This window comes from Drosophila albomicans, chromosome 2R, assembly GCF_009650485.2.
Source record: "Drosophila albomicans strain 15112-1751.03 chromosome 2R, ASM965048v2, whole genome shotgun sequence".
NCBI lineage: Eukaryota > Metazoa > Arthropoda > Insecta > Diptera > Drosophilidae > Drosophila > Drosophila albomicans.
The window spans coordinates 13,251,790-13,268,238 of NC_047631.2; the positions used below are offsets into that span (position 1 = coordinate 13,251,790).

Consider the following 16,449-nt stretch of genomic DNA (forward strand, 5'->3'; position numbering starts at 1 on the left):
AAATTCATTTTATTGAATGTGAATTTCTGTGGATTTTAGTACTTTTATATACGAATTCAGATCGTATCGAATAAAATTGCAGACTTAACATGGTTATAGAAAAACACTTATTTATTTATATAAGAATTTTGAGCGTATCGAATTAAATTACAGATTTAACATGGTTAAAGAAAAACGCTTTTTTGTCTTTTCATCAAGGTGTTTTGAAAGCTTACTTCCTAAATAAAAATCGCGCTTATTATTAAAAAAAAAGATTAACTATGAATTTTCCAAAAAATTAACGAGTTAATTAGATATACCAATGATTTCATATCGCAATATCAACGAAATTAAAAACAAATAAATTCGGTAATTAAATAATTTTTGGAATTGAAAAAACTACGATTGCTGTACAATCATTCAGATGGCGATTAAAGAGAAAATTCAAATAATATCGATTCCTTTTAAAGAACTTAAAATCTTCAACTGAAATAATGTATTCGTGTTTTTAATAATATAATATAAGTAGTTATACCCGCTACTCATAGGTCAGAAGGAGATATCTCCGACCTCAATTTTTTTTTTTTGAGAACTAGTTATTTCTGACAATAAGGTTTTGAATATTGCTTTTAAAATATATTTTTTTTTATTTGCGTATTTTGCATTTTATTGAAATCACACTATTGCGTCATTTTTAGAGATGTTAAAGAGGCTTTTATTCATTAATATCACCCGGTGCTTTTTTGTTAATGCCTCCAGCTGAGGCGCTGCCAATAATGGCAATAACGAGGAGTAGTCCACAATATAATTTCATTTTACTGCATGTGAATTCTGATGTTTTTTCTTACTTTTATATACGAATTCAGAGCATATCGAACTAAATTACATATTAAACATGGTTAAAGAAAAACTCCTTTTTTTGTCTTTTTTATCAAGGTGCTTTAATAGATTATTTCTATTTATAAAAGACCTCTGAGCGTATCGAATTAAATTACAGATTTAGCAAGGTTAAAGAAAACCCCTTCTTTTTTTTTTTTGTCTATTTCATCAAGGTATTTTGATAGCTTAGTTCGTCCAAAAAATCTCATTTTTTATTAAAAAAAAAAGTTAAGCTATGAATTTTACAATGAAACAACAAGTTAATTAGATATACCAATGACTTTCAAATCACCATATCAACGAAATTATAAAAAAATAAATTCGGTAATAAAATAATTTTTGAAATTGAAAAAACTACGATGGCTGTACAATCATTTAGATGTCGATTAAAGAGAAACTTCAAATAATATCGATTCCTTTTAAAGAACGTAAAATCTTCAATTGAAATTATGTATTCTTGTTTTTAATAATAAGAAAGAGATATACTCCGACTCTCCATTTTATTTATCTCCGACCAAGACTTTTTTTTTTTGTTTTTTTTGACAACTAGTTATTTCTGACAATAAGATTTCGAATATTTTTTTTAAAATATATTGTTTTTATTTTAAAATACGCATTTTATTGAAATCACACTATTGTGTCATTTTTAGATATGTTAAACAGGTTTTTATTCATTAATATCACCCGGTGCTTTTTTGTCAGCGCTTCCAGCTGAGGCGCAGCCAATAATGGCAATAACGAGGAGTAGTCCACAATACAATTTCATTTTACTGAATATACAGTCTAAGGTTTGTGAAATCTTTTTATAGGAATCGAAAGCGCATCGTACTAAATTACGAATTTTGTTCGCCTCGTATTTTGCACAGTTATATAAATATGCATTACGTAATACTTCTAATTTGATATTGGACTGAATCGATATAATACGCACAATTTGCTGAGATCTGCAATATGTCAATATGAATATGCAGATTGATGGCAAATTAAGAACAAATGGAATGATGCTGTACATTTTTTACTTACTTGATTAACCAGGTAAATTCCGATCGATTTTCTTTTTTTCAAGATGAATTTCTTTTTTGTAATAGATAACTACAGAAATAGACTAAGTCTCATGCTAAAAATTGAAGAAAATAAACTATATAACAAAGAACAAGTAAGAAAGCTGAGAAACCCGCTACCCATTTTGAATAAAAGCAAAATATTGCGGTATTTTTCTCCAAATATACCAAAAGTACTAAAAATATGCCTAATTATATATTTGGTTAATCGATATAGTACAACATTCAAAATATACCATACACGACACAAAATACAAGATTGTCAGCCAAAGCCACTAAGACCCCTAATAAGTAGCGTTTTTGCCCATTCAAAAGTATTTCTTTAATAACTTCCACAATTTTTATCTGATCGCAACCAAATTTTCATGAATCACAATTACTATAGCTGTTATTATATATACCAAAAGTAGCAGCTCTAGCTTTACGCTTGTTATTCAATTTTTTGATTTGCAGGGCATAAGTGGGCGTGGATAAAATTGATCTGCGTGCAAGCATAACAAATGCTGTTGGAAAAAAAATTATTGCTCTATCTCTTATAGTCGCTGAGATCCAGTGTTTTATACGGACAGACAGACGGGCATGGCTAGATCGTCTCGGCTGTTGACGCTGATCAAGAATATATATACTTTATAGGGTCGAAGATGCCTCCTTCTACCTGTTTCATACATTCCTGCCGGCAGAAATTATAATACCCTTCTATCCTATAGGTAGCGGTTATAAAAAGTTAGACTATGAATTTTACAAAAAAATTAACGAGTTAATTATATATAATAATGATTTAATATCACAATATCAACGAAATTAAAACAGATAAATCCTGTAATAAGATAATTTTCGGAATTGGAAAATCTACGATTGCTGTACAATCATTTAGATATCAATTAAAGAGAAACTTCCAATAATATAGATTCCCTTTAAAGAACGTAAAAATCATCAACTCAAATGGTGTCTTCTAGTTTTTAATAATATAAGTAGTTATACCCTCTAATCATAGGTCAGAAGAAAATATCTCCGACCTACATTTTTTTTTTCTGACAATAAGATTTTTAATATTGCCTTTAAAATATATATTTTTATTTTTAAATATGCATTTTATTGAAAGCACACTATTGTGACATTTTTAGATATGTTAAAGAGGGTTTTATTCATTAATATCACCCGGTGCTTTTTTGTTAATGCCTCCAGCTGAGACGCTGCCAATAATGGCAATAACGAGGAGTAGTCCACAATACAATTTCATTTTACTGAATATACAGTCTAAGGTTTATGAAATCTTTTTATAGGAATCGAAAGCGCATCGTATTAAATTATAAATTTTATTCGCCTCGTATTTTGCACAGTTATATAAATATATGCATAACGACAGACTTTGTATTTGACATTTGACTAAATCGATCTAATACGCACAAATTGCTGAGATCTTCAATATGTCAATATGAATATGCAGATTGATGGCAAATTAAGAAGAAATGGAATGATGCTGTACACCTTGTACTTACATACCATTAACTAGGTAAATTCGAATCGATTTACTTTTTTCGAGATGAATTTGTGTTTTGTAATACAAAGCTACAGAAAAAGACTAAGTCTCGATGCTAAAAATTATAGAAAATAAACTATTTGACATAGAAAGACATGAATAAATACATCAATATTTAACTACATTAGCAAATATAATTAATGAAAACAGAAAGTTTTGATAACATATAGTTCAAAATCCTTATTAATTTTAAAAACAAAGCATTCTAAGCGATGCATTATGCAACATTAAACAAACGAGAAGACAACAACCCAATCAAAATTTATTTTGCTAGATGGTGAATCTATCTATTATATAGTATTTCAATTGCGAATTAATTCAATAAAATTCACATCAAATTATTTTCGTGATTTGGCATGGTTAATTTAATTATTTTCTTAAATTTTATTACATGCACGTCGACTTAAAGTCTCTGAAATTACGTTAAAAAAAAACAGGTCAGATGTCAATCAAACAACTTTATTTATGTGGTACAAACATATTTAAATAGAAATTAAATACATCTTAAGCTTCTTGAATACATATGTTATATTTCTTTAAATATGTTACTCTTTGATTTCAGCCGGCGATCTTCCTTGCCATAAGTTGGCAGCGGCAATAATTGCAACAAGGAGAAGTAGTTCACAAAAGAGTTTCATTTTAACAAAAACAAGTAAGAAAGTTACAGTCGAGTGTGCTCGACTGTGAGATACCCGCTACCCATTTTTAATAAAGGCAAAATATTGCGGTATCATTTTCAAAATATACCGAAAATACTAAAAAAAATACTGAAAAATATACCAAATGGTATGTTTGGTATATCGATATATTACACCATTCAAAATATACCATAAACGGCACAATGTACCAGATTGTCGGCCAAAGCAACTCAGACCCCTAGTAAGTAGGCGTTTTTGTCCATACAAAAGTATTTCTTTAATAACTTCCACAATTTTTGATCGCAAACAAATTTTCAGGAATCATAACTACTACAGTAATTGTATATATATAATTGTATATACCAAAATTTGTAGCTCTAGCTTTAAAATTACACTTGTTATTCAATTTTTTTGATTTACGGGAGGGATTTAAAATAATATCGATTCGTTTTTGAGAACGTAAAACGTAACTGATATGTTGTATTCCTGTTTTGTAACCTAAGCAGCTATACCGCTTATCCATAGAAAAAAGGCATTTCATAACTTTGTAAGAACTAGAAATACAATATGCATGTAACAGTTATAAGAAAGCTTCTCGATCATAAAGTTGTCTTTTTTATTTTCAATTTTCTTGGATAAAGACTAATTTTATTGAAACACTTTACAGTCGATCCTTACATGAACTTTATTTTTCCACAATAGTTGTTGTTTACAAAACTTATATTTAAGGATTTCTTTGAAGAGGTTTTTATTCCGTAACATCACCTGGTGCCAGGTCATTCAAAAAACCTGCTGAGGCAGTGCCAATAATGGCAATAACGAGGAGTAGTCCACTTAATAATTTCATTGTACTGAATGTAAAGTGTGAGGTTTTTTGCTCTATTTATATAACAATTCAGAGCATATCGAATTAAATTACAGATTTAGCATGGTTAACGAAAACCCCTTTTTTGTCTAGGTTATATCATTAATATGCGTTGATAGCTTACTTTGTCTATAAAAATAACTTTACATATATATTATATTAAAAACAATTAAAATTACAAAGAATTAATGACATAATTAGATATACCAATAGCTTCATATCACTATATTCACGAAATAAAAAACAAATAAATTTGGTAATAAAATAATTTTGAAGAAACTACGATTGAAGAAACTACGATTGATAATTAGATTAGATTGATTGATTAGAGATGGATTAAAGAAGATCTTCAAATAATATTTTGGGGAACGTAAAAATCTTGAATTGAAATGATGTATTCTTGCTTTGTCATTTAAGTAATTATCATTTCCGACCTCATAAAGCCATGTTCGTCTGATTATCCGTCTGTCTATCTGTCTGTAAGAACACCTATGTAGATCTCAGGGACTAGAAGAAATAGAGCTGTATTTTTTCTTTATGATTCCTCGTTGCGATCAAACAATTTAATTTGGCAAAAGTGAACTCCTTGTGACGAGTTTTAGTTGCTTTGATTGGCAATCTGGTACAATTTTGTACTCTATGGTAAATTTTGAATGCAATAGTATGCTGGGAATTTTATGCAATACACTATCTGGGGTTTTGGGTTGTTTAAATAAAAATCAAATGCACATCGAATTACAAATTATATATTGCATGGCTCATTTAATTTTGTTAATTCTCAAATAATTTCATTTGTGATAGTTGTGCCAGTTATATAAAAAGATATATCAAGGTAACATTTCTTATAACCTCTTTAGTTGCCAAACTGCAAATCATTGGACAATTCATTAAAGTTTTCATTGAAAGAGCAGAATAGATTATTTATTGCATTCAAGAAGTGGGGGTGACGACGTCACAGCTGCTTTACAGTGACTGTAAATGGCATTGCAATAAAACGAAATTAAATTGCTATTTTGCATATGGCACACACACACTCACACTCTTATCAACTGATATGAGCTCTTTGTCTGCATGCCAAAAATAATAATGGAAAAACAACAACAACAACGAAAACGACAGCAACTAAAGGCGAATCCTTTGACAACAGCTGGCGGCACTGGGAGCAGACAAAATCGAAATAGTTTTATAGTTGGCATACCCCAAAAAATGTATGTAGTGTTCTAGATTAGTAATTGCTTGGCGCGTTTATTAAAATGCATAAATTAATGGAAGAGAATTTCTCCGAGCAGGCAGCACCTTTATGGCTGTGGACCATGTGCGGTAGTTAAAAAGGGTTTAGGACACGCAATTTGTGCGCTGGCTTATGGCCAAACAATTAGACATAGAATGGGATGTGTTGTGCTCAATTTATGCCTTGAAGGACCTCCCATTAAAGACAACCCTCACTATAACGGCAAATGCACTGGAAATGACCGCAATTATATTGTGAACCCTGGCAGCTTATGTTATTATGACCACATACAAACTTGTTTCTTTTTGCCCGAAAATCAGCGCAATTAATATTAAGTGGATTAATATTTAATGACCAGTGCACGCACCCAAAGATCTCAGTTCCCATATGTGTCTTACGTATTTTATCATAATCGCACTCATAACTGTTATGATGCTATTGCCATTTATGATTACAGTTTCGGACTCAGTTTCTGGTTTGCTTTTCACATTCTAATTACAGCATAACACGCGTTTATTACCAAGATTTTGATGGTCTCTCAACCGGCACAAATAATGCCAAATTCGACCGCAGACGACGCATCAAATCCTCATTGAATGACCGTCACTAATTGATAAATGTATCTGCTGCGTGTCCGAATGCCATATTAAAAACAACAAAACAGGAGAATTTCGAAGGTTTTCACAAATATTTGTGTGATGCTGTTCTATAATTTTATTTCAACAAAAATGTTTATTGCATTCGCATTGATGATAAGGAAACTGCGCTCCGACGTATTTTGCGATTGAAACACGTCAGCGAATAGTCACAACTGGAATAAAGACCGTGATAGAGAGGAAAAAAGAGAGACAGAGAGAGCGAGAGCTCTGCGATAAGATCCCAAGTGTGCATTATTACGTAAAGTTGAGTCTTCGTCTTAGTCAGACGACAAGATGGATTCACAAAACATGGACTTTCCACACATCCGGAACTGTCTAGCAAAGCCGTGTGCAATTCGCGATAAAACTGTAGAATCATGGCGGACTCTAATCGATGACGTGTATTTTTCAGAGACATGACTTCACTTATCAACTCGTGGAGTGGTCCTTGATTAGATAGCAATTTCCTCTACAGCTGAAGTTTTAGTTCGATTTGCCATCTTTCTCCATCGTATCAATGCAATTAATTTGTCTTGTCTTATCTTGAATTGCACTTGGATACTTCTATTCTGTCAATTGAAAAGCTGACCGAAAAGTTGGTGTAAATATAATGATAATAGCGTAGCACTTATCTCATTTGTCAAGTTTAAATGATTGTAATGTTTGCCTGGAAACCTCTGTGGAAAGCTTAAACAGTCTAAAATTTATCAGAATTTTACTAAGTTTAATTGTATAAGATTGTTTATTAAACTAAAACTACTTTAAAATCAGTTAATCTGTTGAAAAATAAAATTTTAGAATAATATAAATAAAACGTATTATTTTCAAAATGTTCGAAAACAAAACTAGAGTTGCTTTTTTAGAATTGTAAATAAATGAAAACAAATAACAATTGTTTACAAAATTGCTATACTAAAGAAATAATCTAAAACAATTGCAAACTTAGTTTCCATATCAATCAAATTTTCAAAAAATGCATTGATCTTTGCAAAAAAAACTAATATTTATCGAAAGCTATATATCCTATATTTTAATTTGAGAGATGTATCCCAGAAAGTCTTATAGAGATTATTATCCTTAACCTTGTGCTTTTTACTGATAGACTCCAGCTAAGATAATAGCAATAATAAGAAGTAGTCCTAAAAAGTATTTTTACTTATTTTACTAATTCCATAGTTTGACACTCTTGCGTTTTTATATAAAAATCGGAATCAAATAAAATAAAACTCAAGGTTTGATATAACTGATTTTATTATTTTCTTCAATTTAGTTTGAAGTTAAATACATCAAGTATTTGTATTCATTTTTATTCTTTAACATCAGCTGGTGCTTTAAGATATATATAATCGTAATAGCAAATAATGCTAACAAGAAGAATTAGTCCACAATAGAATTTCATTTTACTGAATATAAAGTCTAAAGTTTTTGCGTGGTTTATATAGTAAACAAATGGAATGCACATCGAATGAAATAAGGGATTTGTTATGGTTAATTTTGTTATATTCATTAATTCAATTACATGCATATCGACTGAAGGCCTTTTACTTTTCTATTTTTTGTGCGTTGTTAAATCAGTAAGTTTGGTAATAAAAAAAATTTATCATAATTGTACGAGGGCTGCTATTTAAGTTTCTGGCCTAATAATGAAAATGCGAATATTTATCAAAAAAAATGGATTTATTGTTTGTCACAGTATTCTCCAGCAAGATTTATATATTTTGAATGCGCTCATTGTCGAAGCACTTTTTCCACATTGAGGCAGTTTTTGAACACTTTAACAGCACTTTCTGAAGAAAATCGATGACCACGCCTTTTTTCCTTGATGTACGGGATAAACAGAAGTCATAAGTCAGAGCTGTAAACCTATAAATTCCACGTTTTGACCGGAAAAAAAGGCGCGGGTTTGAGCTGGTGTGTGAGAGTTCGTGTTGTCATGGTGCAGAATGATCCATCTTTTCTTGTTCGTTTTTCGAAATTCTACAAGGATTTCAGGCAAACAAATTGTGGTGTACCACTCAGAATTGACCGTCCTACATTGCTCAAGCGAAACTGTCGCCACATGACCAGTTTTACCGAAGAAACAGGCGACCATTTGCTGAATAGTGCTTCCTCCACGAACAAGATTCGTTGGAATTGGCTCGGCTTCAAAGACCCACACGGTCGATTGCTGTTTTGTTTTGGGCTCATAACCATATATAAATCGTCACCTGTGACGCTCTTATAAATGTCTTTTGAAGCACAGGGAATGTATTTTTTTCAAAATTTCTTTGAAAATTCACACAAGTTAAATTGTCAAATGTGCGGGATCCAACGAGAACAATCCTTTTTTATTTATGCGAATGTATTCTGGTGGAAGAAATGTCAAAGGATGCCTCTATCTCACGATATGTCACATGAATCTAGTTAGTTCACGCACGGCATCAATGTTTTCTGGCACAACGTCTGTTTTTGGACGACCTTCACAACCTTCGTCTTCCAGCGAGCATCGGCCACGATAGAATCCATTAAATCAGTTTTTCACAGGGCTATAGGATGCCACATCATCGCCTTACAAAGATTTAAGTTCATCGGTGCACTCTTGTCGTAATAATCCAAGTCGAAAGTTGTGAAAAATTATTGCTCGAAAGTGTTCAAAATTCGATTTTTCTGCCGAGGTAAGTTTTTGATTAATCGTTTATCGATATCAAACGTGGTCGCACATGAAAAAGTACTTTTAATAAAAGTCCAAACTGTCAAGTAGCCAATTGGTCATAATATTAGAAGTGACCTATAAATAGCATCGTATTTCATGCATTACAGCTTAAAAACTAAAACATTTTCAAGAAATCATACAAATGTAAATAGGAGTGCAAAAATATAACAATGTATGTTTCGCTGTGTAGATCATAATTACTTAAAAGTTAAAGCTAAAAGCGCAATAATAAAGCGAATTGTTGCATTTTTCTTAGAAAAGTTAACGTTGATTGTCGCCAAAAAAAGTAGGCGTTTTTATAAAAGTTGTAAATACGAAGCGGACACAATAAGTAAATAAATAAGAAAGCTATCGAGTGTGCTAACAGTTGCTATATCAAAATTAAATTATTTTCAAGATTTTACATGGCACATGGACACATTATTTTCTTTATTTTATTAAATGCATGTCTGAAATTACATTGAAATGATGATATCAATCAAACAACTTTATTTATGCGATTCAAAAATATTTAAATATAAGTTAAATAGATCATAAACTTGTTGCATCCACGGATTTCTTTAAAGGAGTTTTTACTCCTTAATTTCCGCTGGTGCTCTTCGTAGTATAGCATTGAAATTGCAAATAATGACAGCAAAGAGAAGTAGTCCACAATAAAGTTTCATTTTACTGAATATAAAGTCTAAGGTTTTTGCTTTGTTTATATATTAAACAAATGGAACGCACATCGAATAAAATTTATGGTTAATTTTATTATTATTCACTAATTAAATTGCATGCATAACATGTTAGATAAGTAAGCGCGATGTTAAAATTTTTCATAATTCCATTACAAAAAGCGGATATGAAGTAAAATACAAAAAATTAATTTAAAATAACAATAGTATTTAATCACATAAAAAACATAAAATGCGGAAGTTGAGTAATTTGTACTGAAATACGAAAAGATTCTTATATAGATTAATTGAAAGCTTGCACTTTATTTGTCATTTTTAGATAATAATTTAACAAGTGTAATTGTCGTATGTATTTTATATACAAGAATTTCTTTAAAGAGGTTTTTATTCTATGATGTCGGCCGGTGCTTTTCCTTTGAAAAGATTGACAGCAAGGAGAAGTAATACACAATAGAATTTCATTTTTGTGAATGTAAAGTCTAATGTTTTTGAGTTGTTTATATAGTAAACGAATGGAATGCACATCGAATGAAATTTGTTATGGTTAATTTTATAATATTCACTAATTGAGAAACATGCACATCGGCAGAAAGTCTCTTACTTTTATATTTATACGTGGTTAGTTCAGTAAGTTTATACATAGATAACTCTCATCACAATTTCTTTAGTCAACATTAACTTTGCAAACATTTCAAACGCGTGAAAAGTTAAAGCATAAGAGTTCATTAAACGGAAACTACACTGCAAAAAAAACTTAAGTAATCTTGTCGCTTAATTAAACAACTTTATTTATGCGAGACAAATAATTTTAGCAATACTTTCAACTTTTGTTGATATCAGTGTTTATTTATATTTCGACAACAATGCTAAAGCAAAATAAAAACGCGAATCGTTGCTTCCTTCCTGATTTCAATTGTGTTGAAAATTGAGCAGTTGGGTTTAAGCTTAAACAATGTATAATTGTTACAATGTTTTGTGCTGACCTGCAAATTGTAATCAGAGCCGAAGCAAAGTACACCCCCAGATCGTTGTTGCTTATCGTCGTCGAGTAGAGGAAAACAAAGAGACAGACGTCGCATAGACTTATCTGCATGCTAAATATCAAACTGGGAATAAACACTGCGTATTTTATTTTGTTGTACTCATATGTATTTATTTATTTAGCTCGGTAACATAATTTAAAGATACATTTGTTCAAGCGAATGCAGCTTACTTAAACGTGTTATCACAAACATGTGTATGCGTATGTATGTGTGTGTGTGTGTGTCGATTGTGTGAGTGTGTATGAATATAAATCAAAGTTAAATAATAAGTGATTGTAAATCAGATGTTTTTCTTTGCTTTTTTTGTTGTTGCTGCGGCTGCTGCTGCGCTTCAGTTTATTTACTATAACTCAGATGACAATTCAATTTGATAAAACGCAGCGCAAAAAAATGTTTTTGGAATATTGGTAATACTAAATAGAATATTACGAGAATGAAATTTGGATACTATTTTTTTTGTTTGAGTTATAATTTGAAGAGAAAATTGAATTGTGTTTTTATTGCTTCTGCAAATACTCGTCGAACAGATAGACGGACAGCGATGGCTCCTTGACACTGACCAATTTGGCGAGATCGTTGGCATAGCCCGACAGTGTGCGCACCGACTTGGCCTGCTTGCTCAAGAAGTTCTCCTGGATGTAGTGGGCCATCTCGGGATCGTGCTCACGGTTCTCGTTGCTGCTATGGGTGGCGCTGGTGTGCACGTGAATGGCGCCGGTGGTCAGCTCCTTCTCGACATCGAGGGCACGGGCCAGGGATTCCAGTTCATTGAGATGCACCTCGGGCACTTCGGCGGCACCGTGCTGATGTGGCTTGCTGAAGTCAACGGAGCCACCGCGACGTGTCACCTGGCGGATGAGCTCGATGGTGTCGTCAAAGGCACGATCCGAGAGACCCTGGTAGAGTTTCTGGAAGCCGGGGCGGTTCATTTGGTACGAGTTGAAGTGGGTGGCCAACAGAAGGTATTCGTAAGATTTCTTCAGCTGCAACTGGATATAGTTCTGCAGCTTGCCCTCCAAATGGCCAATGGCGGCATAGCGGGCATTACAATTGCTGACACCACCTATCGGAGGTAAAACAAAAGGCAACAGGTAAAGCAAACGGTGTGGGAAGAGTTAAGGCGGGTTATTGATTAGCATAAGGAAGTATTTCGCTTACTTTCATCTGAGAAAAAGGCCATGATTGCTTGTTTATTTTTAAAAATATAAATATTCAAAAGCAAGACACAGTTACAGTTAAAAAACCTGAACGAGTCAACTGCACACAAACACATGCACACGCTTTGGCACTCACTCTCTTGCAATCACTCTCTCTCTCTCTTCCATACATGCTTTTCTCTTTAATGTATTTCATACGGAGTACTCACCGTTAGTGCCGCACGCAGAGCGAACGTCCACTTGACAGCTCTGCTCTTGGGCCTGCGCAAGAGCACAGAGGCCTGCAACCAAGGCGAATACAATAAAGTATTTCATTTTGTTTTGTGTTTGCTTCTAGAATTAGAATAAATGAATTTCACAATTAGACTTATTGGAATTTTCTCAAAATTTTCTTATTGAGCAGTCAGCAAATCGATTTCGATTAAAACTGAGTGGAAAATCATGTGTTTTAAAGCGCGCTCCTATTGCGTCGTAGAGTTTTCCCGAAAATTCTCTCTCACTGCCTTGACACTAAGTAACAATCGAATTTTTCAAATTTTCGAATGCTTTGACTTTGCACTAGTTCTATTTACCGTTAGAGTCGCACAGCAATTAACTAACAATTGAACGGAATCACTTACTTTAAATTGTCCCGTTTGAAATTGAGTTTTAACTCTGCTTTTGTGTTTCTTATATGTGCTGCTTGTTGGAACGCAAATCGTGAACTGCTGTTTATAGCGTTGCGATTGTCTCGTTTCTATGCTGTCGCTGGCGCTGAGCGAGCTGCTGTAGTGTGAGTAAGCGCGCAAGTGTGCGTGAAAATGCGCGTGTATGGGTATGTTTTGCACTCGCCGCCTCTCTGTTGTGGATTTTGTTGTCAGTCAAACATGGCTCCGGCAATATGGCTGCGCCTCTGTTGATGCTTTTGTTGTTATTGCGGTTGTTTTTCTTTGTGACTCAGACATACTCTTCGTTCAATAGGGTTACCATGTTGTTAAAAACTGAATTTCTATATTTACATTTACAATTACATCACGTTATCGTCATACAATATTTTAGATGATTTTAATTAAATTGTGTAATTGCCAATATAAAACAACTACATTATTTAATGTGTCATGCTACTTAAAATTTATCCAAAAGAGCTTTTCTATTATCAATAATGCTACATTGTCATTTTGCTGCTGTCAATTGTTGCCAAGTCTGCACTGATTGTCAATCAAAATCTTGATTGATCCCATATGATATCACTACCTCTTTGAGCACACCCGCTAAAGTCAGGAACTAACACATCAGTTTTAAGTCCCTGTCCAAAACGAATACTTGGCAACCCATGACGTGTTGTTGCAGCTAATATGAAAGCGATAAATATTCCCAGTACGATATTCGGCTATTTAATACCCTAAGCGAACTGTTTTACATTTGGTGGGTATGAAAGAGTAAATTTAATTAAAAATATAGTAGTTCTTAATTAAAAGATTTTGCTACTACAAACTGATTAAGAAATCTGCGCCACATTAAATAACTTGTTCTTTGTTATGTTATAGCGTCACACAGATTCAATATGCCTTGCTTGCAGAGTGCATGTGTAACAAAGAACAGCTGACTCGAGAGCGACCACGGTCATTGGGACGCCATATTGCCTGTGGCCATTAGTCAATAGTATAGATTTAGTAATTAGAGGCAGTTTTGCAGTGAGGACGTGTGGAAGTAAGTATTGTAAATCAAGTGCGTCTATAGAATCAAATATGAAATTATCAGAGCGACTACGACGACATATTGAAATGATAAGAGCACACTCACATACACACAGTCATGGCACACGTATACTGTGTACATGTACGAGCTGCGCTCTTTGGGAGCGAGTCTGACAGCGACGAAGCGTTTAAAAGTGTTTTACTCGACAGCAGCTCCGACAGTTTGCATTCACATAGCGAAGGCGCGTAAAGCAGAAAAGTTTAATAAAGAAAAACATACGACAAAATAATTTGCCCGTCATATAGCATAGGAATTACTAAGGTACCGGAAGAATTAAATCTGGGTGTATAATTCCCGAAAAAAAGCAAGAGCAAGCTTTGCCTTCTATGCCAGTGTGTGTAAAGGCAGCTGTGACAAGCAAAGATTCGCACTCGAAACTTCTATTTAACATTGGTCAACTAACATAAACGGTTCATTTTCATTTTAAACTAAGCATTGAAATCATTGAATTATTAACTGAAAGTGATATAAATTTGTTCTGTGATTTTGTGTAAAGACATCAACTGCAACCCGAAGAACAAAAATGGTGAAATTAATTGCGAGTATTGCAAGTCTGCTGGTCGTTCTGGCTCTGGCCAACGTGGCTCAGGCTGATAGTCTAAAATGTAAGTATTACAATCATTTATTCCTAAATTACATGTTACAATTTAAAAACAAAACAAAAATACTCTGAAAAAACCAATAAAATTCGACGCAATTGAATTTTGGTTTGCGACGAAGTGGAGGCCAAACAAAGAGAGTGAGAGCATACAATAACTGAGCGAGCAATACAAAGAGAGAGAAACAATAAGAGAGCATTTCAACCCAGCTGTTGCCTTCTTTGTGAGGTAAAGTGCTCTCTTCACAGCTTGCTATGGGAATTTCCTACGTCTTAATTTTTATTCAACGTGTAGATGAACTCAATTATGTTTTTTGCAAGTCGCGATTTTAATAGAAAGCTTGATTTCATTGTGTAACCTACTATTGCATATTGAATAATGCGTGAATTTTTGTCAGCTTGATTAAGAGCCTCTCAGCTTGTCGTTGTTGTTTTTGTGATTTGTGTTTGCACACGGCCCTCTGTCAAAAGCATAACAAAGTATAAGCGCGGTTGTGAATGTGCGAGCGAGATAGTTTATTCTGAAGAAAAGTGAGAGCGTCGTTTTTGCACACGGCACAAAATCAAAACAAATGCCGTTACTATGGCGACCGCTGCGCACGTTACCACAAAGAGAAGACAGAAAAGAGAGACTTCTTACTGCACTTTGGCTTTGCACATGCTTTGTTCTAGTTGTTCTAGAATATGGAATTAGCATTGCATCAAATGCATCGACTGACGATGCTTATGCAATGTCCATACGTAACTCTTCTTGCTTCTCGCCTGCTTCCCCACGCCCACAGCTAGTCAGTTCAGTGTTGTGCAGGAGTTGAAGATTCAAAAGAACGATGAAATCAAGGTGACGAATAAATTGCAAGACGATGATCTATTAACTTGTAGGTGAAATTCCTGCTCTTATTATTATTGTTATTCATTTATTGGCTTTAAAATAATTCTAATGCTCGATATTGTTTCCGTTGCATTGCAGGCAACATCAAGTCGAATGCCGCCTTCAGCGGATGGCCCGACATGAAGGCGCCTTGCATTAACAGCATGCGCAAGCAGATCCAAAAGGAAATCTTCGCCTCCACCCAATACCTGGCCATGGCTGCCCATTTCGCCACCGACACCGTCAATCGTCCCGGATTCGCCGAGCACTTTATCAAGGCCGCCAAGGAAGAGCGTGAGCATGGAGCCAAGCTGGTTGAATATCTGTCGATGCGTGGTCAACTGACCGACACCGTGAACAACCTTATCAAAGTGCCGGTTAGTACTCTATTTGTTCAATTGATAATTTGCTTTTTGATTATTTCATTCATTTCTGATATCACAAACACAATAGACTGTTGATGTGAGCAAATGGACTGGTCTGTCTGCTCTGGAGGCGGCCTTCAAGCTGGAAACCGAGGTGACCAACTCCATTCGCGCTCTTATCAAGACCTGCGAGGGCACCGCCAAGAATGGTGAAGATAACGATTACCATCTGGTCGATTATCTGACTGGCGTCTATCTGGAGGAGCAGCTGACTGGCCAACGCGACCTGGCTGGCAAGATCACCACATTGGAGAAGATGATGGATTCGCACGGCGAGCTTGGCGAATTCCTGTTCGACAAGAACTTGTAAGGGAAATCAACCCTCAACTCAATCACTAGCAAGCTATTCATAGTTTTAACTGTGCTCTTTCAAAAAAAAAAAACAACAACAAATAAAACTATTATTTAAAATTTACTGTAA

The 16,449-nt window shown here is 33.9% G+C and overlaps 2 protein-coding genes and 2 long non-coding RNA genes across 7 annotated transcripts; 3 read left to right on the forward strand and 1 right to left on the reverse strand.

Annotated features, from left to right (window-relative positions):
• The first annotated feature begins 1,383 nt into the window (after positions 1–1,383).
• LOC127565837 (uncharacterized) lies at positions 1,384–3,097 on the forward strand. Its single transcript, XR_007955231.1, has 2 exons — positions 1,384–1,521; positions 3,057–3,097. It is a non-coding gene; the product is annotated as an uncharacterized LOC127565837 (long non-coding RNA).
• A 2,732-nt stretch (positions 3,098–5,829) lies between these two features.
• LOC117573498 (uncharacterized) lies at positions 5,830–6,883 on the forward strand. Its single transcript, XR_004572702.1, has 2 exons — positions 5,830–6,170; positions 6,695–6,883. It is a non-coding gene; the product is annotated as an uncharacterized LOC117573498 (long non-coding RNA).
• A 4,443-nt stretch (positions 6,884–11,326) lies between these two features.
• LOC117573495 (soma ferritin) lies at positions 11,327–13,181 on the reverse strand. Its single transcript, XM_034256723.2, has 3 exons — positions 13,021–13,181; positions 12,610–12,733; positions 11,327–12,306 (listed from the first exon to the last, which is right to left on the reverse strand). Exons 2-3 carry the CDS (start codon positions 12,713–12,715, stop codon positions 11,741–11,743), a joined length of 672 nt encoding a protein of 223 aa, XP_034112614.1. The 5' UTR covers positions 12,716–12,733; positions 13,021–13,181; the 3' UTR covers positions 11,327–11,740.
• Positions 13,182–14,262: 1,081 nt separating this feature from the next.
• Positions 14,263–16,449, forward strand: LOC117573496 (ferritin subunit). 4 transcript variants are annotated; one of them, XM_052006498.1, is made up of 5 exons: positions 14,263–14,398; positions 14,634–14,742; positions 15,518–15,610; positions 15,703–15,980; positions 16,057–16,449. In XM_052006498.1, the coding sequence occupies exons 2-5, from the start codon at positions 14,661–14,663 to the stop codon at positions 16,336–16,338; spliced, it is 735 nt and encodes a 244-aa protein (XP_051862458.1). In that variant the 5' UTR covers positions 14,263–14,398; positions 14,634–14,660; the 3' UTR covers positions 16,339–16,449. The 4 variants fall into 4 exon arrangements, with proteins under 4 accessions (XP_051862458.1, XP_034112615.1, XP_051862459.1 ...); XM_034256724.2 differs by lacking the exon at positions 15,518–15,610 and having other exon boundaries at positions 14,265–14,398; XM_052006499.1 differs by having other exon boundaries at positions 14,299–14,742.

Bases quoted from the DNA above. Each gene is read 5' to 3' on its own strand.
- LOC117573495 (XM_034256723.2), bottom strand. From the start codon at position 12,715: ATGAAATACTTTATTGTATTCGCCTTGGTTGCAGGCCTCTGTGCTCTT. The intron at 12,307-12,609 runs GTGAGTACTCCG...TACCTCCGATAG, and splicing joins CTCTGCGTGCGGCACTAACG to GTGGTGTCAGCAATTGTAAT.
- LOC117573496 (XM_052006498.1), top strand. From the start codon at position 14,661: ATGGTGAAATTAATTGCGAGTATTGCAAGTCTGCTGGTCGTTCTGGCT. The intron at 15,611-15,702 runs GTAGGTGAAATT...GTTGCATTGCAG, and splicing joins AGACGATGATCTATTAACTT to GCAACATCAAGTCGAATGCC. The intron at 15,981-16,056 runs GTTAGTACTCTA...CAAACACAATAG, and splicing joins ACAACCTTATCAAAGTGCCG to ACTGTTGATGTGAGCAAATG.